The following is a 26,095-nucleotide window of genomic DNA, read 5'->3' as shown; positions in this document are numbered from 1 at the left end:
TGTATATGTGTGTGTGTGGCCTTTTCCATTATGAAGGTTGGGGATCTGGGCTTAAATTACTTGTCTTCTTTGGTATGGTGTCAATAAGGAAGTGACATGGTGATTTTTGGGTCGAACATGAAAGTCTGCCTATGAGCTTATAGTTTGGTGAGCATGAACTTTTTTACTACTTTTAATGTGGTGACCAGATACTCTGCAGGTTTTTAAGAGATCTGAAAGCAGACAAATTTTGATGTAGGTTAAAATGATATAGTAGTGATTTGGGGAAGATGATTGTTGGGAGGACACATATAAAGATGTTCAACCTGTCAGTTTTATTGTGTAAAATGTTGGTTTGTTCAAGACTCTCATAGATATTTCCTCAAGTTGATGTCGTTTGGTCACATTTAATGTTCCTTTTTGTTATTTCCTATATACTGCTTCTGTTATAATAGTACTCGTTGACATGCAATTGATATTTGTCTATTGTTTTGCGTGTGAGATAAGTTTGTTCAAGATGCTACTGAGGTTTATTATTCATCAAAAAAATATGCTACTGAGGTTTATTTTGTGTAGTGCAATTGTGTCTTTTCTTTGGGATGTTGGGGGCATGATTACATCGAAAGAGAAATGCTTTGAAAGTTATGGTATTGTTAGCTATATATTAGTATTGTTTGTAAATGGCAGCTTTTGATTTCTTTATACACTTAGTATAGGATCCCATATTTTTAAGAGAAATGATCTTGATTGATATTATCAGGGGGAAGTTTGGCAGGCTGGATGGTGGAATGATGGAACTGGCTTTGGATCCTCATGTGAATAAAACTGGAGACATTTGGCACATATGTATTGAGGTAGTCTTGCTATTAGGTTGCCTCCAACACTACCTTCCGTTAGTTATCTTGGTTGACATTGATAGCTTTCCTCATCTGTTCCATGTCAACTAGCTGTAAGACACATTACTAAGGATCTCTTAGTGGTTTTCCTCATGGCACTATGGCAGTGGCAGTGTGGCAGTGTGTGCCCCTGCCTAGTCTTCACATGTGCATGTGCACATTGGTATTATTTTGAAACTGGATATCAATGCCCATGCAACATTGTTTTGATGTAATTGCAGTTATGTTAGTACCTATCAATGCCCACTTCAAGCTAATGCATTCTCTGCATCATTATTGAATTCTTACACCAGTTGTTGTGTGCATGTCTCTGTGTGTTTCATTCCATGTTGGGCTGTTTAGGAAGCAGAGAATGTTGGTCTTCTCTTATAACCAGCCTATATGTGGACGTCACTATGATTCCAAAAGATGACTTGAATATTGTATTGTCTTCAAGTAAAAGTTACTTGTGAAAACTAGTAGAGAATGAGTAGCTGCTTTCGGTCGACGTATTAATTAGTATTTGGGAGATTTCACATAAAAAATGATGTAAAGTTTATGATGCCTAAACTCTGAAAAAGATATTGCTGGTCCTGAAGATTTTCTATCCGTTGTTTGGTATGCTTTGACAGTGAAAAACCTAAATGGTTGATCATATGACGTGATTATGAAGCATGTCTACTTTTATTTACGGTATGAATTTTGGTTCACTGATTGCTGAAGCACTGCTTATCTCTAGGCCCATCAAATAGTAATGAAATGGATTTTCCACTTGTGCGAAAGATATATTAAGAGAACATATTTCTTAGATGTTTTTTTGGTAATTCATATAATTATCACATTATTCAAAATTACTTCTCTGCAGGATTTGCCTCGGAGCAATGTTCTCTATGGTTATCGCATAGACGGTCCTCGAGGTTGGCATCAAGGGCATCGATTTGACAGCAGCATTGTGCTTTTAGATCCATATGCAAAGCTAGTTGAGGGTCGCCGATATTTTGGAGATGCTAGCAACAAATTTTCTAGATTTCTTGGAAGTTATGATTTTGATAGCTTGCCCTTTTACTGGGGAGAGAACTATGAGCTTCCAAATATACATGAGGTGATAAAGCTACTTATATGCCTGTTGAGCCATGCAAGGCCTATGTTTTTATCTTGAAAAATTGTCCTATCATATGGAAATATTTGTCTCCCTCACCTGTTAAAAATTATGGTTTGATGAAATCTGATAACGAAATGCATTCATTTTCTTTTTGAAGCTTTACTATTACTGTGGCTGCGGTAAAGGATTTTTCACTGGCTTTAAGTTGACAATTTCACCATTTTCTTTTGTGTTTAAGTTGGTATATTCTTTTACATCTGAACCTTTATTACATTTTCTGCTGTCTTTGCAGAAAGATCTTGTTATATATGAAATGAATGTTCGTGCATATACAATTGATGAATCTAGTGGGCTGGATCCAAAGATACGTGGGAGCTACCTTGGTGTGATAGAGAAGGTAATGGTATATCATTATAATTGAATGCCATAAGTGTGACTTTCCATTTTTCAAAATAACATTGAAAATATGATATTCAACAAGTAACCTAATGTAGCATCAACACAAGCATGAGTGTGGGTGTCCATCATGGACCTGAGATCTTCTAAACAATGACCAAGCTTACATTATGGCTATCTCTGGGAATTGGAATCATGGTATTACGTTCATTAGTAATGGACAAAGTATAGAAGTTCCAGTTACTTCACAACCTCATATGGAAGGACATCAGGCTTCAATTTTATTCTCAGCTAAAAGAAGGGGGTTTGGTTTGTTTTTTGTTTGTTAGGGGAGAGGACAAGGATGAGGAGTTAATTAGAAGAAAGATATACTTGGTACAGGTAATGCAGTAAGAGGGGGGGCCTATACAAAACTGAGCTTCAAGTTTAGGTGCGGGCATTGTGGTCTCCCAAAACCTAGATGAATAGGAGCCTTTCATTTCCAAGAAATATTTAAACTAAAAATTAGTCCAATTCTGTGGAACTGTGGATATTTATACATCCAAATGCCAACCCTAGGTTTTTCACTTTGAAATAGCATAGGACCAAAACTTCAAATAAGCCCAAAATACTAAGCTTATAATTAACATCTCTAGCGATAAGTAAAATCCCTAGATGCAGGCCATGGAAAAATTTCCTGAACAGCTTTTCACAGAACTCTGATGAGACTGGAAATAGTGAGATATATCTGGTTAGCTTAAATGGTATTAGGCTACACAGGAGTTGGAGGGGAGGAATTGTAATGTAGGTGAATTTAGTGCCTTTTTACACTGGTGAAGAGTGGACCTTTTGGAAAAGGAAAAGCAAGAAAAATTAATGATAATGTATACTAGATCCAACACTGTTGGTGTTTCCAGTAAACCTTTTACAATATAATATAATTCCTTCAGTGTGGTATTGTACTATCAAGAGTGCTTAGTAAAAGGTATCGTGGCTATCATTTACAGCATGCGCTCTATGGATATTTAACTGCTGTTTGGGTCAAAAATACCTCTTTGCTTATTTCAAGGTTTTATTCCGCCTAAGGTGCAAATTGCATTTATTTAATGCAGCGATAAAACCTTTTTCAAAACCCTTAGATAGACAAAGTTTGATGTCTTGGGCAGGTAATGATTGGTTTAATAAATTTATACATTGTCTGTAGGAGCTGTTGTTTTGTTAGGTCTTTTGCCATCTTGCAAACTACTCTTTTTAATGGCTAATTTCCTTATTTGTGGTAGCAACCATGGCTGCATAAATCATATATTGATTAAGACACTTCAATTATGATCTAATGAGTCTGGAGTTATATCATCTTTTGTAAGTATGGTATGTAAAGATCAATCTTTGTTTGAACATTTGATATATCACGTTTTTATGACGTTTTCCTTTCTCATTTAAATTTAAAGATCCCACATCTTCTAGAGCTTGGTATCAATGCCGTGGAGTTGCTGCCTGTCTTTGAATTTGATGAGTTCGAGTTTCAGAGGTTCCCAAATCCTAGAGATCACATGGTAAATTAAAATATTTCGCTTCAAGTTCTATATGCTATAAGATTTGTACGTCTATGATATCAATATATTCATGTTGTTATACTTATAAAAAAAAAATATATTCATGTTGTTGCATATGGAAGAAAGGATAACTTATCTCAATATTACTATGTTTATATTCTTGCCTAAGCCTTCAAAAACTCTTCTTTTTGTAAGGATTTTGGTATATTTTGATTTTGGACTGTAGTTCCATTATTGTTTGGATCAGTGAAGTCGTGGAATTTTATGTACTCTCATTTTTACAGAATTGGTTTTCTGAATGTTTCAATGCCAAGCTAAACACGAGCAATTTTATCTGTTTGCATAGACACCATTTATACATTTTTTGATGCGTGAAAGTATATGTATCTGTTTGCTTGTTTCTATATCTCTGTACATCTTTATGTTTCTGAATTTGAATATCCTAATTTGTGTGTGAAATTTATATTGCTTTAATGCTTTGTATGTTGAATGTATGCTTTATCACTGAGTAGTATATATCAAATGGAATGCCCTAGTTTGATATTATTATTTATTGTTTAGATGATTTGACTTTGGAATCAGCACATATCTGCAATATTTTAAATCATAGAGATGATATAACAAGGGGTGTAAATCCCTTTGGGGCGGAATCTCATTTCCTCAACCAAACTAAAACATGTGGGGGTTGTATATCAAACCACACTAACACTGATAGGTATCAGACATTGGTCGGTTAGCTTTATTGGTTGGGCCGAATTTTGGTTTTATACAACCCATCCCACAACCTTCTCCAACATAAACCTTAGCAAAGCACAATCCACACCATCCTCGCCCCCAAAGCTCTTCCTAAAAAAAATTAATGAAAAATAGCGACAAAATTAGTCTAGCAACAACAAGACCATGAGTGCCCAAACACAAGAAGACGAGCCCAAGGATGAGCAAGCGAACCGGTTATTCTAGTCCCAATCTCCATCAATACCAAATAAGAGCATTCCTAATAGCCTTATCAAATTTTACTAGCCAAAATAGCTAAAAATCACTTTTCTCTATTTTGGTGAGCCACTTTTTAAAGCACTCCTAGCAGCCTCACTATTTTAATTACTCATTATCACTATATCATTTAAATAAAACTTTTTTCAGATTTCTTTATTCTTTTTCTATTTAATCTTTTTTGAATGTTTGTCTTTTCTTAACGGTCATATTTTTGAATATGTTTTATTCTAACGGTCATATTTTTAAAAATTTGTCTTTTCCTAACAGTCATACTTATGAATATTTGTCTTATCCTAATAGTCATATTTTTGAAAATTTGTCTTTTCCTAACGGGGTTGTGCTGAGACTGATTTGTGTGAGAACAAAAGGAGAAAAAAAAAAAAGAAATGACAATTTTTATAGTTCTTTAATGATTTGGTGAGTGAATAGTGCTTAACAAAATTGGTGAGTACTGTTCTATAACACCCTGGTCCCATATTGGGAAGATGAGTATCCCACATAGAGTGGATGGTTTATAAAGATAGTTATTAGTGCGAAGTCCCACATTGCCTAGTTACTAGGTGAAACTAGGTTTTATAAGGGATTCTAGAGAAGCTTCAAATTGACTAATCCTTTTGGGGTGATAGCGCAGATCTGGCTAGCGCTTTTTTTTGGACCATTACAAATGGTATCAGAGTCACCCAGTACACCAGGCCATGTGGTATTGGAGCGCTGCATGACGTGGCCCTGACGAGGACGTCAAGACTTTAAAATGGGGAGTACCCCAGTCTCATATTGAAAAAATGAGTAGCCTACATAGAGTTGGTGGTTTAGAAAGATAGTCATTAGTGCTAAGTCCCACATTGCCTAGTTACTAAGTGAAACTGAGTTTTATAAGGAATTCTAGGAAAGCTTCAAATTGACTAGTCCTTTTGGGGTGATAGCACAGATCTGGCTAGCGCTTTTCCCTGGTTTTAAAGCATTCCTAGTAGCCTCATCAAATTTTATTCACCAAAATAGCTAAAAATCACTTTTCTCTATTCTGATGAGCCACTTTTTTAAAGTTCCCCCAGCAGCCTCACAATTTTGGTTAAAGTGTTGTGATTCGTGTGAGAGAAGAGAAACAAAAGAAAAAAGAAAAAAGAGAAATGATAATTTTTTTTTTATAGTTTTTTAATAGTTTGGTGAGTGAATAGTACCCATCAAAATTTGTGAGTATTTTCACTCACCAAAACTTTTTGGTAAAAGTGGTGAGGCTGTTGGGAGTGGTTTTTTTAGTATTTTCATCAAATTGGCTTACCAAAAAGCTATTTTGGTGAGACTACTAGAAATGCTCTAAGGAGGTTGCATTCCAAGAGCAAGAGAAGATCCTGATTGTCGACGTGGATGAGGGTGAGGGCAAGGGAAAGGGATTCTTTGATGATGATGAGGGCCCCACCATTCTCATGGAAGAAGTTGTGGCTATCTAGGGGGAGGAACGGCGTGACTGGTGGAGAATAGTGTTGGCAGACTACTTAGAACGGTGTACAAGCTGTGAGGAGGGTGGCGCCGTGGTGAAAAGAGTGTTGGGAGGAGACATCGAGATGTCCTCAAATTTCCCAGGTCTCGAGAGGATTACTGGCGACTTCGAAACCCTATCTAAAATATTTTGTATTTATAAGGGGTGTCCAACCCTCCTTGGAAGTTGATTTTTTTACCAACCCTGACATGGTCATAATTGAACCGATTTTGGTTGGTGTGGTCAAGCAGGTCAAGTTTTCTTTTGTTTTATATTATCTGTAAACATCGAGTCGGATTGTGGTTGAACAAATAGCAACTATTACTCATCTCTCTTTGGAGGATATATTCATTCCAAATGTAACAAGTTTCTTTGAATTGTTTTACTTATTAAACTTGTAAGAAATTCTTATCATTGTAATTAGAAGATAAATCAAATTGAAATTCAAAGCGATTGTCTTTAGTTAAGACCAGGACAATCTTATTAAAAGGAAAGAAAAGAAGGCAAAGACTGGTTTTGTGACATTGAAATTTAGGAGAGCAGAGAAGTAGAAAAGAATAAAATAAAATAAGCCAATCACACAAAACACCAAGATATACGTGGTTCAATTTGAGAAGCTTACGTCCACGAACGGGGACAATGAGGAAGAAATTTCACTATCAAAAGATGAAGTACAAAATAATGGTGAAGAAAAAATACCATTCAAAAGTAAAATTCCAATACACCCAAATCTCTCTCTCACACAAAAGATAACTTTTTTGACAAAAGAGAAATCTTTCTTTAGTTCTCGAGCGGAAACTGCACAACAAAATTGAAGAATTTCTTCTTCTACCATGAGAAGCTACAAAACTGTGAGAATAAGTGTGTGGCTGCCTTTTTTTTTTGGTGCTTTTTTTTTTTCTTTTTATTCTCTTGGCCAAATAGTATGTCCCTTTATACAGAGTGACAGGCGGTTTTTGATAGGTATGCCTTAAATTCGTGCATGACAAGGATAAGTTAAGCCTAAGAAAACTTAGTCGACTAGGAGAAAGAAATTGACTTGAAAAGAAACACCAGTTGGGGCCTACCGCCTACCTACATGCCTTGATGGTACAAGTCACATCACAAATCTCCATTTTGACTTGAATTACTTTAAGTCACAATGCAAAATCTCTTCATGACGTTTCCTCCAACACCCCTATGGGTAATCATAAGCTATGAAAACCAATCAATGCTTGGACTTGAGAACCGAAATTGGTTTAGTCAACATATCTTCTCAATTTTCTGTCATGACAATTTTCTTCACTGCGATATTGTTGAAGATATGATGCTAATCTAATTTTATTCCCATATATTTTTCATTAATTGTATTTCCATGTTAGTACGATTATGCTTTTCTATATAAATGCATGTAACTATTTCACCGAATCATTAAGGAAAGTAAGATTTTGCCCCTTCTTGCTCCATATTTTCTTTTCTTTCAACTTGGTATCAAAGCATTCGAATTCTAGGAAATAGGAGGCAGTCGGTGGTAATAGAAGAACGCATGCTCAATCAAAGACTTACACTGTCCTTGTGCTGACGCCAGGATGGTAAGAGCTACCGGAGTTGTGCTCAGGGTCTCATGAGCGTTCTCTCTGTGTACTCTGAAGGTGGTCGAAGCACGGTGGTGGCTGGTCTCCTTCGTCTAACCTGAGAACGTGTTGATCGAAAGCTTGGCGCATCGATGTGTAGCTGTAGCTAGTGTTGTTGTGTTTTTGGTTTTTTAATGCTAAAGGGTCAAGAAATGTGCTTTGGGCTATTTTGGCATTTTTAGTGATGATGGTGCGTTTTCTAGTGTCTAACCACGACGATGGTATACACCAAAAAAACGACAAGTTTTTGTCTGGGGTGTAAACAACAGGTCGCGTGGTGGTGGCAAACAACAAGCCATACAACATTGTTCCAAACGGCATGTTGTCTAGTGCTGATGCAAATGAAAAGTCGTTCAACATCATCTAGTGTTTTATACAATAGTAACACTTAAACTTTATTATTAGATTTTTATTGAGATTGACCTCTTGATTTTTCTTTACTTTTACCTGAGTCTCTCTCACTGGATCGACCTCTTAGAGAAATTTTCCGAATAACCCCTTAACCAATAAACTCTCAGCCTGATCATCATTACCTTTTCGATTCAATTTTGTCCTTAACTCCATAGAATTTCAAGTAGACTTATTTCCTAGTAAGATGATATCTCTACCATACAACATTGGATTAATAAAATTACCAATGGAATCCGACAGTGAACAACACAATCAAAGCTTGATCCTCATTATCAATTTAAGATCAGTATTTTTCAAATCTATAATAATTTTATTAAGTTCATCGACATGCTCACAAAGAGGCATACATTTCTGATGTGGTCTTGAGTGTATCGATAATAAAATTACCACTCGCAATAGAACGAATCTTTGTAGGATATCTCTATGTGAGAGTGTCGAACCTCAAAGACGGGTTTGGTTGTTAAGTTACTAAGATTAACTCTAATTTAATTCAGAAAAGATGTTTGATTTTCGAAGTGCAATTGAAACTAAATAAATACGTAAAAGTAAAAGTAAAATAAGTTGAAGAAGATAAAGGTGATTCATTTCAATGTTAACCTCATAATAATGGTAAATTGCATTTAACATGAGAATTTCACCTGCATGAATGATATGACTTGTGTGTGTTTGTCAAGCACCTAACGATGTCGTCAAGAAAATTCTTTTATTAAGAATAAGAATAACCCATATTCAGTTAATACGGATTGTCCACCTAATTATCTTGACGACATCAAATCTTTGGTTAGTACGGATTGTTCCTTTCCCTAGGTATGAGCTATCAAATCTCTTAATTAGCATACTCGTAATCAAGGGATAAATATAACTCATCCTTCGGCAGCATGAATTGTTTTACCTAAATTAAAATAACTAGGGGGTAAGCATGAGCTATCAAACCTTCTTGATTTCGTGTCTATTAAAACCGTTGTAAAACCATCATTCGTATAATCACAGACAATACGAAGGTTCAGTTCAATGAAGATAAACAACTTTCTAAGATAAGATATAAGAGGTTTATCAAAATTGAATATAAACATTAAAGCATAATCTTAAGATTAAACAACCATCCTTCATGTTCATAAAATTCCCTAAAAAAACACACAATTACGCCATTATTACTTGGAAAGGGCTACATCAATACCCTTTGGATGATTTAGCTGCTCATGGAGATGCTGGAAATCACCTTCGTCGAGGAGAAATCCATCGCAAGAGGCTGCTGGAATTTATGCACTTTTCTCCCAAAACCTAGCCCTTAATCATATTGATTTCTATTATGGAACGTGTCTCTCTCTAATGCACATATATAGGGTCTATTTATAGAATACAAGAGCAACCCTAGTTGATTTTGTGGCCTTCTAGAACAGCTAGTCCGAGTAAGAGAAGTAAACTTCTTTCCTTTTTCTGGTTCTGCCGCCTACAAATGCACTCGAGCCCAATTGTTTTTGCACTCAAGCTCAGCGTGTGCTCAAGCTTCTTTGTTTTTGCGCTCGAGCTTAGTTGTGCTGGTGATTCCCTGCGCACAAGCCTTCCTGATGCACTCGAGCTCATTGATGTGCGCTCGAGCCTCACTGATGCACTCTGATGCGCTCAAGCCTTCTTGATGTGCGATTGAGCGTTTTTCCTTGCAGATTGCTGGATTTGCTTTTGCTGGACTTAAAGCTTTAAGACTAAAGGATTTCTTGTGTTTTTCCCTTAGATTCCCGAGAATGCGTAAGGGGTTAACATATGCTAGTTAAGAGGCTTGAATGTGCAACATTCAATACTTATCAATTTCTTTATATATATATATATTTCTTTCAAATATAATCGCGTGGTGATGGATTTCTTTATATACATACTTTCTAGCTTTTTCGAAGGACAAGCGATAGTTTCTTCATTAGCGACTTCTTTTAGAACCTCATCAGAAAGAGACAACAAAATTGCACTGCAGTTTTTTTTTTTCTTTTCCAAGTTCTACAATTTCTTCCTTTGATGATGTTGACGGCGTTGTGCCGTCCAAAATCTTTACCAAGCCTTGTTGTCGCAACAAAGCATTCCTCTTGATGCCAAAGACTGAAATATTTTGACCATCAAACTTCTCTCCTTCGAATTTTACAATAGTCATCTTGCAAAAAGGATTCAAGCTCCGATACCAATTTGTTGTGATAAATTGAAATTTAGGATCGCAAAGAAGTAGAAAAGAAAAAAATTCAATCATACAAAACACCGAGGTTTAGGTTGACAAGCCTATGTTCACAAGCGGAGAAAAAAACCACTCAAAACCATAGCCTCAATACACTCAAATCTCACTCTCACTCAAAAGATAACTTTTTAACAAAAGACAAATCTTTCTCTAGTTCTCTTGAGTGGCAACTATACTACAAAATTGAAGAACTTCTACCATGCGATGCTACAAAACTATTAGAGCAAGTGTGTGGCTGCCTCTTTTTGTGAGCGTTTGGTTTTTTGGGCTCTCTTGACTGAATAGTATGTTCCTTTATATAGAGTGACAGACGGTTTCTAATAGGTACTTAAAGCACTTAAATTCGTGCATGGCAATGAGAAGTTAAGCTCAAGAAAACTTAACAGCAAGGAGAAAGAAATTGACTTGAAAAGAAACACCTGCTGGGGCCTACATGACTTGATGGTACAAGTCAAATCACAAAGATATTAACATGGAATGCAATTCGAGTGAAAAGTCCTCTTGTTGACTGGCGGAGGGTAATCTGGTTCCCATTAGCCATACCCAAGCATTCCTTCATCATGTGGTTGGCAATTAAAAATTGCCTAAACAATGGTTAATCGATTAATCAAGTGGGACTATAAAGGGGCTGTTGTGTGTTTGTTTTGTAGGAGTGAAATGGTGTCTAGAGAGCATATTTGGGAAATCAGAACTAGAATTTTGGGGAAGGGGAGATTTAAAAGGAGCTCTGAGAATGTTGACAGAGTCGAGCATCAAAGAAGAGCTGTTGTTGTAGGGTCTGTTGTTAGCTGTATCTTTGATGTTTGATGGTTCTGCAGATCCTGCTGTTTTTTTTTTTTCGTTGTTGTTTCTGATACCGGATTGCAGTATCAGGTGTTTCAGTTTTTCTTACTGAAGTGTTGTAATGTGTTGTTTTGGTAATGGAGTATTCATTCATAAAAAATAAAAATAAAAAATAAAATAAAATTTCAACTACCTAGAGAGAAAAAAAAAAAAGGCGGCTTTATGAAGTCACATTAGCTTCAGAGAAGATAAGCAAATAATCTGCAAAGATTAAATGCGTCAGCTTCAGTTTTGAGCATCAGTAGTGAAATCCCTGTTATTCATCAAACTAGAGAAAACTTCCACAGCAAGAACAAATAAGTAAGGAGACAATGGGTCCCCTTGCCTCAACCCCTTCCTCCCTTCGAAATAGCCAGCCAAAGACCCATTCAAAGAGATAGATAACCTAGGAGATGTGACACACTCCCTGATCCATCCAAGATATTTTGCAGGGAACCCAAAACAGGCAAGAGAATGAATAAAAAACTCCCAATTAATAGAATCATATGCCTTCATGTGGTCTACTTTCAATGTACATCGAGCCCCCCCCCCCCCCCCCCCCCCCCCCCCCCTTCCCCCTTCGTTTATGGTAGTTCTTCACAATTTCCTGGGCTAACAAAACATTTTCTGAGATAGAGTGACCTGGAACAAAAGCCAACTGGTTTTAGCTGATCAAAGAATCCAAGCAAGGCCACCAATCGGTTGGCTAGGATCTTTGTGATACACTTATAGATCACATTACAACAAGCTATCGGCCTATAATCCTCCATAGAAGCAAGATTCACTTTCTTAGGGACCAAAATAAGAATAGTAGCATTACCTTTCTTCAGTAACTTTCCTGTAGCAAAAAAATGTTTGATGGCAGCAATCACATCTACCCCAACAACATTCCAAGCAGACTTGAAAAACTCCAGCTTCTTATTTTTCATAGCAAACAAGGTACACTTTATCTCCTCCTCCGAAACCACCTTCTGCATACTTTCAGCTTGCTGCACTGTCATCTACAGTTGAAAAACATTTGACAAAGAAGAGAAGAATAATTAACCAATAAACACCATTAAGCATATTTAAGTTGCAAACTATTTCCCAGAAAATGGTTCTGAGTTTTGACCACGAAATTCAAGTCAATGTCCTGTGGAGATGTTGGTGGGTAAAAAGTGGGATGCAACAAAGGGTACTGTTACGTACCTATGTTAGACGTGGCAAAACAAAAGCATGAAGACAGTAGAAGATGCCGAAGCCCTAGCTGAAGAAGACCCAAGTGGCGGCTGATCCGATTATGGGAAGTATGGGGAAAAGTCAGTGCTCCTAAAGCACAACTTTTTGGTAGGAAAAGAGAAGTTCTTCTATGAAAATAATTCCTATTAATAAGGGATTTATATTCCCACTAGAATTAGCAATATTTACATATTGTTCCGTATTTTATATTCAACAATGTAACCCTCTAAGTAGGAGTTTTGAGGAATAAAACGATATGAAGAAAATTATTATTCAACTCTTGTAGTTGTTTGGGAGGCAAAGGTACCTCAAATACCATACTATCACACCATTCACATTCATCATAGGTAAACTCAGAAAAACTGATCCTGCGGCTTTGCTTCTCACCAAATCTATCACCCGTTCCCAAACACAGGCCCGCAACATCTTGGTATCAAAGCCAGGTTTCGACATGTTGAAGCAATGGCTAGATCGCATGGAGGAGGAGTTGTAATTGATGGAGGAATGACTCACTAAACACATCGATGAGATGATGGTTGCCCTTTTCATCAAAGGCTAGGCAGGGCAAGGAGTCCACCCGAACAGAATCTGGTAACTCTTTCCCAAAGGTTGCCAAATTGAACTTTTCATGATACGATGGCTAAGAAGACCCAACTAGGTGGGTATGTCGTGCGGAGCAATTTTTTGAATTCCAGAACACGACGGAGGAAGACAAGATGGCCTTGGCGGCCTACCATCTCGATGGCGAGGCCTAGCTATGGTATCAGTTGTTTAAGGAGAATGCATCATGGGGAAGCATGAAAGAAGGGTTGCATGTGTTGTATGGTCCTACACAATTCGACGATTTTTTTTGAGATCTCACAAAGTTGTGGCAGATAGGGACCGTACGAGTATCAAGGGCAGTACGAGCGTTTGCTGAGCAGGGCTGGCAGACTTTCTGTAACACAGCAGATTGGAGGATTCATAAGTGGGCTAAAGGATAGCATTAGACCGGAAATGCAAGCCTCTCGACCCACCATCCTCACGGCTATAGTAGGCCTCGCAAGACTGTATGAGGCAAGGTTGCAAGCGCAACGAAGATCTCCGAGTTTCTATGAGACAAGGAGAGCCATGGGTCTAGCAAACACCCCACCATTACCTTCCGCAAACTTAGTTCGGAACCGATCACTGGTGGTCCGAAAATTGAACCCAGCCGAGTTGAAGGATTGGAGAGACAGGGATCTCTGTTTCAACTGCGACGATAAATTCTCTCCCAGGCATTGTTGCAAAAAACTCTTTTTAATTGAAGGAATCTATGAGGAAGAAATTGAAGCACCGTGCAATGAAGGGGAACGAGAGGCATGGGATGATGAAGAGTTAGAGGTTCCCAAAATCTCTCTCCACGCAATCTTGGGCGTACAAACCCCACAGATGATGCGCATCTCGGGAATCATTAAGGAGGCTCGGTGGTCATGTTAGCAGACACGGGAAGTACTCACAATTTCTTAAGCACAAAATTAGAGGAACAGTTGGGCCTAGAATTGGGCAAACACACTGCCTTTGAAGTAATGGCGGCTAACAGAGAAAGGCTGTCTAGTCGGGGGAAGTGCTTGGCAGTACTGGTTTGGCTTGAGGGCACCTTGTTTACACTGGAGTTTTTTTCTCATTGATCTCCAAGGGTACGACTCAATCCTTGGGGTGCAATGGTTGAAAACTCTCGGTCTCATCCTTTGGGATTTTTCCTCCCACTATATGAGTTTCACATGGCAAGGGAAGAAGATTACTTTGGTCGGGTTGGCCTCTCCAAAAAACAGGCTATTGGAAGGACCGAAGATGCAAAAAGGAATTACACCGCTGCCTCGAGGGTGTCTTACTCCAGTTTTTTGCGGTTCAATTAGGAGTGGAACAGCAGTGCCCGAGCTTGGATGATCCCGACCTAGAGTAGCTCTTGGAGGTCCCTGGCAATTGCATGCCGGACTCATCTATTTCAAGAACCGGGTCTACCTCAAGGCTGCATCTCCAATTACCGAGGCTATCATCATCGAGTTCCACAACAACACTCAACAACACTCATGAAGGGTATCAAAAGGGACTCCAGCAAATTTGGTCTGTTTTTTATTGGCCGAGAATGAAGCAGCGACTCCGCAATTTTATCAAGATTTGTGATATTTGTCAGCGCCACAAAGCCGAAGCCTCTAGACCAGCCGGGCTGCTGCAGCCCCTGCCCATTCCCAAACGTGTTTGGTCAGATATCTCCATGGATTTCATTGACGGCCTTCCTACTTCCTACAGCCAAACTACTATATTTGTGGTCGTTGACCGTTTTTTCAAATACAGCCACTTTACTTCTCTCAAGCATCCATATACAGCTCCGCAAGTTGCTCAAACCTTCTTTGAGGTAATCTTCCGTTTATATGGAATTCCTTCTTCCATTGTTTGTGACAGGGACCCCGTATTCACTGGGATTTTTTGGCGGGAGCTTTTTCGTTTCCATGGAACAAAGTTTAACTTTAGCTCCGGCTATCACCCTCAAACGGATAGCTAGACTGAGGTCGTGAATCGTACCATTGAAATATACTTGAGGTGCTTTACTAGCTCTAATCCGAAGCAATGGGCCAAGTGGCTGCCTTGGGTAGAATATTGTTACAACACTAGATTTCATTCTGCTACTAAACGTACTCCCCTTGAGATCGTTTATGGTCGCTCTTGACCCTCTCTTTTACCATACATTCCTGGTACCACTCATTACGTTGCTGTAGAAGATGCCTTAGTGGCCCGGGATGAGGTTGTGCGGGAGGTTCTGCAGCAACTGTTGGGTGCCCAGAATCGGATGAAGCAGGTGTATGATAAGGACCATGTAGAATGAGTTTTCTTAGAGGGCGAATGGGTCTACTTAAGGCTCCAGGGGTACCGGCAACATTCTGTTCATAGGCGTAGTAATCATAAACTCGCCCCAAAATTCTATGGTCCTTACTAGGTTATCAAGAAGATTGGTCTCGTCGCCTACCAACTGGCCTTTCCTCCGAAGGCAAGAATTCATGATGTGTTCCATGTCTCGGTTCTCAAGAAATGGGTGGGAGATGGGGTCCTGGTTCAAGACTATCTTCCTCTCATTCCCAGTGACAGCAGACTCATTCCCCAGGCCATCCTTGAGCGTCGTCTCTAGACTCTCCACCAGGGAAATACTAAAGTGTTAGTGCATTGGAAGGACTCTCTTCGGTAGATGCCACTTTGTTAGAACTTATTTTTCATGCCAGCGTTTGCAAAATCTTCCAGACCGTTATTCACATGATATGCTTTCAGAGAATGATGTTCAGCTTTCGAATCCTTAGATTGTCTTTCGATGGTGAGGTCCTTGTGCTGGTGGTCGGTCGAAGCTAAGGAATTCACTTTGTCAGTGGTCGGTGGCTTCACTGGGATCAAGATTTATGAGAAACGTCAAGGAGTGACGAGGTCCATTCTTTTAGGAAAAGACGAGGCTACATGGTTGCTCAAGTTTTTCAAGGATCTAGTAACAGTTCAAGATAGTAGAGTGTTCTGGAACCAATCCATTCCCGGTTTCCCTCGGATTCTTGCGCAACAATGCTCTAATAGGCACGGGTTTTTTCTTATCATAGAAGAATATGAGGGTAGGAGAAGAAGTGGTTCTGTCTTGGTGCCGAAAGGGAGAACTGGTGAAGGTTGGGAGCGCTTTGGGGTGGAGCTTCGTTTAGCTTTCAACCGTCTTCTCACTGGACCTTCAAGCTATTCGAAGCAACCTCGTTCGACAGATAATACACATTCCAAGCCTAAACCTGAGTTGAGGAGGAGTTATGCTGAGGTTCTGAGGTCCTTTTCGCCGAAGGTAGAAGAACATTTCGGTCCTTCCAACCGCCCTCTCGCTAGGGTACCAAGAAGGCTCGCTGATCCTATGTTTGCTGGGGTTATGTTGACATCTTTTGCTGCGGTCAAAGACAGCCAGGAGAAATCTCCGGCAATGGGCCTGTGTGTTTGGGCAAAAGCAACGGCGAAGTCTGCTTCTTTGGGGAAGGATTTTCCGGCGAAGGCTTTTCTGCCGAAGATAGCTTCGGAGTCTCTATTTGCTTCGCCGGGAAGAGTGTCCGGTTCTAGTCTTAGGGGTAGGACGGCTGGTTCTAGCTACCCTATGTTAACCTCTGCAACACATAAGTCACATTTCGGTGAAAGCCTCGATCTTCGCAGCCTCAGAAAGACGTTGGAGAGATTGCATGCGGAAATTGGGCATTGTCTATCGGATTTGTACCTGCTGGAAGATGGGTTGCTGGGTAATGGACCTAAGCCTCCCGGTTCTAACTCCTTACCTAAGACCCAACCTGATTCGCTGGGCCCCAGAGTTCCCAGGCCCATTTCCAAAAAGCACTCGCGAACTCTGAGGCCCAGCGAATCAAAAGGTAAAGCTCCTTCGTCTAGCCCTTGCAAGAGACCCAAGCTTTTTGTCGAGGCCAAGGCTGGTTCTGGTTCCATCCCATTCTCGACTCGCTCTTCCTCGTCGGATGCCGAAGCTTCTTCTTCCGCTGTGCGGGTGGAGACTATAAGTCTAGGTTCTGGTGAATCGACTTCGGCGGTCAAATCAGGTTTTTTGGGTCGGGTCTATCAGCGTCACAACGTAGCATACCCACAATCTACGGCAGTCTGGAGAGTAAAGCAGCGGCAAACTACGTCTGATGCGGGTGCTAGTTGGAGCTGTCCTATGACTCCAGTGTCTGAGGTTGAGTCGGGCGGAGGGGAAGGAGAATCGAAGGCCACGATGTCTGCTTTGAGACAGACGGAGGTATTGCCGGTTATTTCACGTGGGTTGGTCTCAGATTGCTGTCGCTAGTCTGGGTTTGGCTCAGCTGAAGTGGGAGAGAGCATTGAGTTGGTGGAGTTCAGTCTTGGTGTTGGAAAATGGTCTTCAATGACTTTATCGGAAGCTGGTGGAGGTATTTTGATGGCTCCTCACACCTCCTGCTTGTCGTTGTGCCCTGTGTTTACAGAGCTAGTGGATCAGAGACAAGAAGAATGCAATCTTGAGCTGGTGGTATGTTGGTCAGAAGAGGATGAAGTGGATGACTACGCAATAGAAGCTTTTCCAGTGGAAAAGCAAGTGGAGAGTTGTGAACCGATGGTTTTAACACCGTTGGCAGTGGAAGGTATAGATGGGCAGAGGGTGTCTCCTAGATGGGTGGTGGACAGAGTCAAGAATATTTATCAAATTATAGGATTATCTTGCGAAGGTTCTGAGGATAAATTGGTTGCAATATTTGAGGAGATTGAAGATGCCAGAGACAGTTCTTTGGAAGGTTCCAAAACAAAGTTTCCGTCTTCTCAAAGGGTGAAAGGACGGCGGGAGTTGAATAGGCTGGCTTGGTCCATTAACTATGAGAAGAAAGGGGTACAATCTGTTAGTGAAAGACATAGGGGAAGGGGGGCCCATTTCGCTCTTATGAAGCCTAAAATATTAATATGGAACGTTAGAGGGCTTAATGCGATTGAGAAAAGATTGGAGATTAGAGGGCTTCTAAAGGAGTGGAAAGCGGATATTGTCTGCTTGGTGGAAACTAAGTTGTCAGTTATTTCAAGGGAGGTGGTAAAGAGTTTATGGGGTTGTTGTCATGTAGATTGATGTTATATGGGAGCGAATGGAGCGTCAGGTGGGGTTTTGTTAATGTGGGATAGAAGGGTGGTGGAGAAAGTGGAGGATTGTGTTGGTAGATATACCGTTGCTTGTTCTTTGCGCAACACTGATGATAATGCAGTATGGGCGTTTGGAGGGGCTTATGGCCCGAATGATGACAGGGATAGGAGGGATTTGTGGGTTGAGTTAACTAGCTTGATGAGTTGGTGGGAGATGCCTTGGTGTATTGGGGGAGATTTTAATGTGGTTCGTTTTCCTAGTGAAAGGTCTAGTGGTGCCGGCTTCGCCGCATCTATGGAAGAGTTTTCAGACTTCATCTTCATGCAAAATTTGGTGGATCTACCACTTGAAGATGGCCGGTTTACTTGGTCAAATAATCAGGAAGATCAAATATGGTCTAGAATCGACAGGTTCTTAGTTTCTTCATAGTGAGAGGAAAGCTTTCCTGAAGCGACACAGAAGAGATTGCCAAGACTTCTTTCCGATCACTTTCCTTTGTTGTTGGATTGTGGGGCTCCTAGAGGGGGAAACAAATATTTTAAATTTGAGAACATGTGGCTGAAATATGAGGGTTTTGTTGAGCAGGTTAAAAAGTGGTGGTTGTCTTATGAGTTTTCGGGTTTGCCAAGTTTCATTTTGGCTAATAAATTGAAGGCTTTGAAGACAAATTTGAAGAAATGGAATGAAGAAGTGTTTGGTGATATAGGAAAGAAAAAGAAAGAATTGTTGGAGGGTATTCGAGAGCTGGATTTAGTTGAAGAATGCCGTTGCCTAGAGGAGGACGAAAAGGTTTGAAAGATTGATATGTCGAAAGAATTGGAGAAGACTCTCCTTTTTGAGGAAATGAGTTGGAGACAGAAATCTAGAGCTTTGTGGTTGAGGGAGGGGGACAAGAACACAGTTTTTTCACAGGGTGGCCAACTCGCATCGTAAATTCAATCAAATAGACTCTTTGACTATAAATGGTGCAATTTCTAGGAACTATGTGGAGATAAAGGAGCATATAGTCCAATATTACAACAATTTGTATTTTGAGAATTGTTCTTGGCGGCCTAGGGTGGAGGGCTTATCTTTTTTATCCATTGATGCGGAGGAGACCATTTGGCTAGAAAGAGCGTTTGAGGAGAAGGAGGTGTGGGATGTGATTAGGGATTTGAATGGAGATAAGGCGCTGGGTCCTGATGGCTTCACTATGGCTTTCTTTCAGAAGTGTTGGGATATTTTAAAAACTAACATTATGGATGTTTTTGCAGAATTTACACACTCGAGGCAAGTTTGAGAAGAGCTTTAATGCTACTTTCGTCTCTTTGATTCCAAAGAAGACTGGTGCCATGGATGTGAGAGATTTTCGCCCTATTAGTTTGGTAGGGGGGATTTACAAGATTATTTCCAAGGTCCTCGCGAACAGGTTAAAATCAGTTTTGGGCAAGATTATCTCCAACACTCAGAATGCGTTTATAGGTGGTCGACAAATCTTGGATTCATTGCTTATTGCCAATGAATGTGTGGATAGTCAAACTCGATCAGGGGAACCGGGGCTGCTATGTAAGTTGGATCTGGAGAAGGCTTATGATCATGTGAATTGGGATTTCTTGCTATATTTGTTGCACTGTTGTGGTTTTGGGGAAAAATGGAGGGCTTGGATTCAGTTTTGTATTTCTACGGTGAGATTTTCCGTTCTTGTGAATGGAACCCCGTCGGGTTTCTTTAATAGCTCTCGGGGTTTGCGGCAAGGAGATCCTCTTTCTCCTTTTTTGTTTGTGGTGGTTATGGAGTCTTTGAGCCGAATGCTGAGTGTTGCATTGGATCAAGGCAACTTGACTGGGTTTTCAGTGGGATCCAGGGAGCTTGAGGCCTTAGTTGTGAACCATTTAATGTTTGCTGATGACACATTGATTTTTTGTGGGGCGCAGGAAGAACAAATTTGCCATCTGAGGTGTATCTTCCTTTGCTTTGAGACAGCTTCGGGTTTAAGGATTAACTTAGGAAAATCAGAAATTGTTCCTATCGGTGCGTTAGAGGATGTCGAAGGATTGGCTCACTTACTTGGATGTCGGGTCGCTTCTTTGCCTATAATATACTTGGTTTTGCCATTGGGTGCTTCTTACAAGTCTGTATCTATTTGGAATTGTGTTATTGAGAAAATGGAAAGGAGGTTGGCTGGATGGAAGCGTATGTATTTGTCAAAGGGTGGGCGGTTGACTCTTCTTAAAAGTACGCTTTCCAACCTTCCTACTTATCTCTTGTCGTTGTTTCCTATTCCAGTGAGGGTGGCTAATCGTCTTGATAATATTCAAAAGGCTTTTCTTTGGGGTGGCATTGTGGATGAGGCCAAATTTCATTTAGTGAAATGGAATAGGATTTGTACTCCATTGCACTCAGGTGGGTTTGAAGTTCACAATTTCATCCAATTTAATTGAGCACTTCTGGGAAAATGGTTGTGGAGATATGGTAGGGAGAGAGGCTTCATGGCGATTGGTGATTGATGCAAAATTCGAGAGCCTCAAGGGTGGTTGGTGTTCGAAAGAGGTGTCAGGTTCCTTTGGAGTGGGTGTGTGGAAACATATTAGGAAAAGGTGGGAGAAGTTTCGCAATTTTGTTCGTTTTGAGGTGGGGAATGGAACACACATTCATTTTTGGCATGATTGGTGGTGTGGGGATAGATCCTTGAAGCAATGCTTTCCAACTCTTTTTAGTATAGTGAGGAACAAAGATGCGATGGTGGAGGATAATTTGGCTGTTCATAATGGTGTTATTCAGTGGAATGTTCTTTTTACGCGACAAATCCAGGATTGGGAGATGGATATGGTCCTTTCTTTCTTCAATCGACTATACTCCATTTCGGCTCGACATGGAGAGGGTGACAGGTTAGTGTGGAATCCCTCTAAAAAAGGTTTATTTGAGGTGAGATCCTTCTATGAAGAGCTTATTAGGAAAGATGGCCCATCTTTTCCTTGGAAGAATATATGGCGTGTTAAGGCTCCAACAAGGGTGGCTTTCTTCGTATGGTCAGCAGCTTTGGGCAAAATATTGACGCATGATAACTTGCGTAAGAGGAATGTTATAGTGATTGAGTGGTGTTGTTTGTGTAAGAAGAGTGGGGAATCTATTGATCATTTGTTGCTTCACTGCGAAATCGCCCTTGATCTTTGGAGCTACATTCTTATTTTATTTGGGGTAGAGTGGGTTATGCCACGAACGGTGTTGGAGTTGTTGAATAGTTGGGGGGCGGCGATTGGGTATGATCGTGCTAAAGAAGCTTGGCGGTTAGCTCCTCTGTGCTTATTGTGGTTCATTTGGAGGGAGCGGAATGCGCGGCTATTTGAAGATATAGAGACATCTATGGTGGAGCTACGGAAGTGGTTGCTCAATACGTTATATATTTGGATAGCGTTTCATCATAGCTTGAATGTTTTTACTTATGTAGACTTTTTAAAATTATTCTCTATTCGTCCTTTTTAGGGGTTCTCTTGTATACTTTACGTGTATAAGGGTTGCGCCCCTCTGCGCTTATTTTTATAAATTGCAATTACTTATAAAAAAAAAAAGATGTCACGTTGGAGTCCCTTTCAGATTTCAAGCTCCGTTTTCCCACTTTTGCCCTTGTGGACAAGGGCCATTTTAAGGATGGAGGAGGAGTGTTACATACCTATGTTAGACGTGGCAAAAGCATGAAGGCAGCCCAAGATGCCGAAGCCCTAGTTGAAGAAGACCCAAGTGGCAGCTGATCCGATTATGGGAAGTAAGGGAAAAAGTCGGCTATCTGAAAGCACGACTTTTTGGTAGGAAAAGGGAAGTTCTTCTATGGAAAGAATTCCTATTAATAAAGGATTTATATTCCCACTAGAGTTAGCAATATTTACATATCGTTCTGTATTTTATATTCAGCAATATAACCCTATAAGTAGTGGTTTTGAGGAATAAAATGATATGAAGAAAATTATTATTCAACTCTTGTAGTTGCTTGGGAGGCAAGGGTACCTCGAATACCCTACTATCACACCATTCACATTCATCATAGGTAAACTCAGGACAACTGATCCTGCGGCTTTGCCTCTCACCAAACTTACCACCCGTTCCCGAACACAGGCCCGCAATATGTAAACCATGACAATCAAGCTGGAAGCAAAGCTGTAGTGTAAAATCATCTTTTGGCGGAGTTTTCCCCCCCTTTATATATTTATATTGTATGCTTTACTTAATTCGATGAAACAAATTGAACATGAATGTTTATCCTCTTATTTTCTTTTTCTTTTCTCTCACAACCTGACTTACAAAGTGGTAATGGGTGCTTTGGGACTAATTTGTCTTTCTAGATCAATACATGGGGGTATTCGACAACAAATTTCTTTGCTCCTATGAGTCGCTATGCGAGTGATGGTGGAGGACCGCTTAATGCTTCCCGGGAGTTCAAAGAAATGGTCAAAGCCTTGCATGGTGCTGGGATAGAGGTATGTTGTGTCTTTCTTCCCTCAGAAGTAAAATATGTATTATTTTTAGTTGCAAGCAGTTTTCTTTTTGTTGCATCACTAATTAAAAGTCTCTAATACTTGTTATGTCAAATGAGATTTTCTTTCTTTCTTTCTTTCTACAGGTCATTTTGGATGTTGTTTATAATCATACTAATGAGGCTGATGATGCCAACCCTTATACCACTTCATTTCGTGGCGTGGACAATAAGGTGATTTTTCACTTCTGTTGTGAGATTTTACTCATCTTGCGCTGTCATGCTCCTAATGTTCTATGTTTTGGAGCACTTAGATGCTTTACTGGATGGTTGGAATATTCTCATGTCTATTATATTTGTTTAGAAATTCTTCAAGGTATCAACTTATAGTATAATTTGATTGTGTTGTTACTGTCATCTATTGAGACATATCTAGTTAATAATATTTGAGTTTTCTATAGAACAATTAAGGTAGAAATCTGTGACTGGGAAGTTAAATTCTGCAATGTTTGAAGGTCATGAAGCACTGACTGAAAAGAATTTAATTGGATAGGATAGGGAGACATACAGTTATCATCTATTAGATTTTTTATTCATTCCTGAATGAAATGTGCCGCAAATCCTTCTACAGGTTTATTACATGGTGGATATGAACAATAATGGCCAACTGCTAAACTTCTCTGGCTGCGGTAATCCAGTTGTATTTCTTGCTGTTTTCTTACTGCTTTTCCTTAAGGATTTAAACTTCTACAGATATATATTATAATTTTCTTTTAATTATCTTTGGACTGCTTTCATACACCCTTTTCAATATGCTACTTCAGAATGATATATTTTAGCTCTTATGTAGAAGTCATAATGTTTATCACTACGGGTGCATCCCATCTTTCCATTGCTGGTATTTATTTCTGTCTGAAGCAGGCATTTGAGGCATACATATATGAGGTATTGAAATAATGCAATATCGATGTGTTGATATGGTACTCGTAAAGGATATATACAGAAATGATATTTTAATATATAATATGTTCACAAACATGTAGATAGCTGAATTTAGATATGGTAATTAATATTTTTAAAAGTAATTAACTCTTTTTTTTTTTTTTTCCTGACAAGTATCCCTTATAATGTTCCAAATCGCCTCTCTCTTCTTCCCTCGCTTCTCACTCTCTCTTTCCACCCTACCGGTGGCGCGTGGAGGTGTGTCACATTAGGGATTTGTTTCGTTTTCTCAATGCTAGAGTTTTTGTAGCACAGCACAGCGGAGCTGAGCTGTTTGTTAACGAGTACTGTTAGGATTTTTGGAATTTCCTACGAAGCTTCTCTGTGGTGAGTTTTTTGGTTGTTTCGTCCTTTCAGAAGGCTGCTCTGCAGTTATGCCTCCGTGGAGGTTCATCTTTTCTGAGGCTCAATAGACAAGGTTGAGATGGAGTGTCATTTCTATGTGGAAGCCAAAAATTTCTCCTTTTTGGCGAAGGCAGATGCGTCTAAGCTTCGTTTGAAGGAAAGGAGGAAGGGGTTCTATGGGTATGTTTTTTTTGGGTTTTCAGTGCTCTGAGTGGTTGTTGGCCACGGTTGAGGAGGCATTGAAGGCTCTAGTGAAGAAGGATTTCGTCTCATCCTACCGCGAAGATGTGAAAGCCTTGATGGTTTGCGGGGGTGGTAACAAGGCCGGCCATTATCTTGAGGTGGCTGACTACGCGGAGAGTGTTCGTAAAGGGGTTGTTTGGATCCCTGAAGGCCGTAAAGGTTGGGGCTGGTCTCGGGTGATGGGTGAGTTGTAGTAGTTGCTAACGTTTATTGAAGCATAGGGTGGGTCGCTGGTTTTTGAGGCACCTTACCCGAAGGGGAAACAGAAGAGGAGTGTTTTGTCCACTTGTTTTGGTGGGGTTTCTCCGTCCTTCGCGGAGGTGGTTCGTGGAGAGGTTGTCAAGCCTTCTGGGTTGTTGGTTCCGAAGGTGGAGCTTTTTGGTTTGAATTTGCTTTTGGTCGCGGGGTGTAGGGATGTGTTGTAGACGGGAGAATGCTGGTGAACTACTTTGTTTTGGAGGAGCAGACGTCTTGGTCGTTGGAGAAGAAGTAGAAGCAAACCTGCTTGCTTGGTGACAGCGATTCTAGGAAGAAGAAGAAGAAGTTAGGGCTTTTCCGCCCATGGAAGAAGATTCTAGATTCTAGAGTGGCTTCGAATCGTGTTGGAGCGGACTTCAGCTTCCGGGTTCAAGTGTGTTGACTTGGGTTTGAAGCCCAATCGCGGCAGTCGGGCTAGGCCTAAGTCCACGAGGAAGAGGTTGGATCTTGGTTCTCAGGGTGTTGGATCCGGTTCAGATCCCGATTCGGATCTTGTGCAACTTGAATCGTTTTTGGCTGCTGTTTCTGGGGTGGATTTGGGTCTTTCGTCTTCCGGGAGCTTTGTAGATCGGTAGTCCTTCGCCGGTGGGTGTGTTTTTGGTCCAGCAGTTGATTCTCTTTCCACCGAGTTGTCTGCGTCGGGCGCCGCGATTCAGTTTTCACGGGAGCACAAGCATCTTGTAGTCCCACAGTTCGTCTTTCCCCCCTGCCGACATCGGAGGTGCCGTCTTCAGTGTCTCTACTTGCTTCTCACAGGTCTGAGGGGATTTCTCCGGTACCGGTAAGCACTGTTGTTGGGTTTGATTCTTTTGGTTCCTCTCCTCCATTCCGAAGCAGTTTCAGTGGTGCTTGTTTGGCCCCTCAGCTTAGACCTGAGGGGTCTTCTTAGCCCATCTTTGCCCCTTCACAGGTTTACTCAGGGGTAGCTGAGTTGGGAGAGAGGCTCTGTTCTTCTTCTTTTATGTCATTGGTATCTAAGCCTTTCCAGAAGTATTACCAAAAGGCAAAGGAAGGCAGATCATGGCATTTGGATGAGAATTTATTTGCAAAGTCTGTGGCAGCAATGAGGTTGTCTATCAGTTTTTCAGCCAAGGAAGTAGTTGCAGTGCTTCCAGTGATGAATTCTGCGGGAGTGGCAGATTCCGTGAAGGTTTTTGTTAATCCATCTACTTCGATGAAGGGATTCCTTCGGCGAAGGTTTCTCAACCCCGAGCCCGGCTGTGAAAGAGGCGAAGTTGGGCTTTCTCAACCTGAGCCTGGTCGTGCAGATTCCTCATACCTCGCTTTTAGAGTCGATCGTGTTGTCATCGACTCTGGAAGTAAAAAAAGTTAGGGTGGTTGGGATTCCCTCCCCCTTGTGTGGTTGCGTCACTACAACCGTTGGAAAGGGTGATGATTCCAAGGTGAATGGTTTGTCTCAATCTCAGAAGTGGCCAGTAGGTTTTGGTCCATATGGGGAGGTGGTTGTGTGGGAGAAGGATGATGAGATTTGGGATGGAGAGGATGGAGATTCCCTTTAGCCTTTGGGTGTTCTTCCTCCCAACATGGCA

General features: G+C 40.5%; 1 protein-coding gene across 1 annotated transcript in view; it reads left to right on the top strand.

The window, feature by feature from the left end:
• The window catches only part of LOC133865768 (isoamylase 3, chloroplastic), a 50,532-nt gene that overhangs the window by 2,823 nt on the left and 21,614 nt on the right, over window positions 1-26,095 (top strand). The window contains exons 5-11 of the mRNA XM_062302236.1: window positions 740-833; window positions 1,720-1,956; window positions 2,249-2,353; window positions 3,780-3,884; window positions 22,567-22,701; window positions 22,845-22,931; window positions 23,329-23,386. Of these exons, the coding sequence (XP_062158220.1) occupies window positions 740-833; window positions 1,720-1,956; window positions 2,249-2,353; window positions 3,780-3,884; window positions 22,567-22,701; window positions 22,845-22,931; window positions 23,329-23,386 (821 nt within the window). The remainder of the gene's footprint in view (window positions 1-739; window positions 834-1,719; window positions 1,957-2,248; window positions 2,354-3,779; window positions 3,885-22,566; window positions 22,702-22,844; window positions 22,932-23,328; window positions 23,387-26,095) is intronic.

This window comes from Alnus glutinosa, chromosome 4 (genome assembly GCF_958979055.1).
Source record: "Alnus glutinosa chromosome 4, dhAlnGlut1.1, whole genome shotgun sequence".
NCBI lineage: Eukaryota > Viridiplantae > Streptophyta > Magnoliopsida > Fagales > Betulaceae > Alnus > Alnus glutinosa.
Note: the sequence above shows the minus strand (reverse complement) of the source record. Positions and strands in the feature narration are given on the sequence as shown.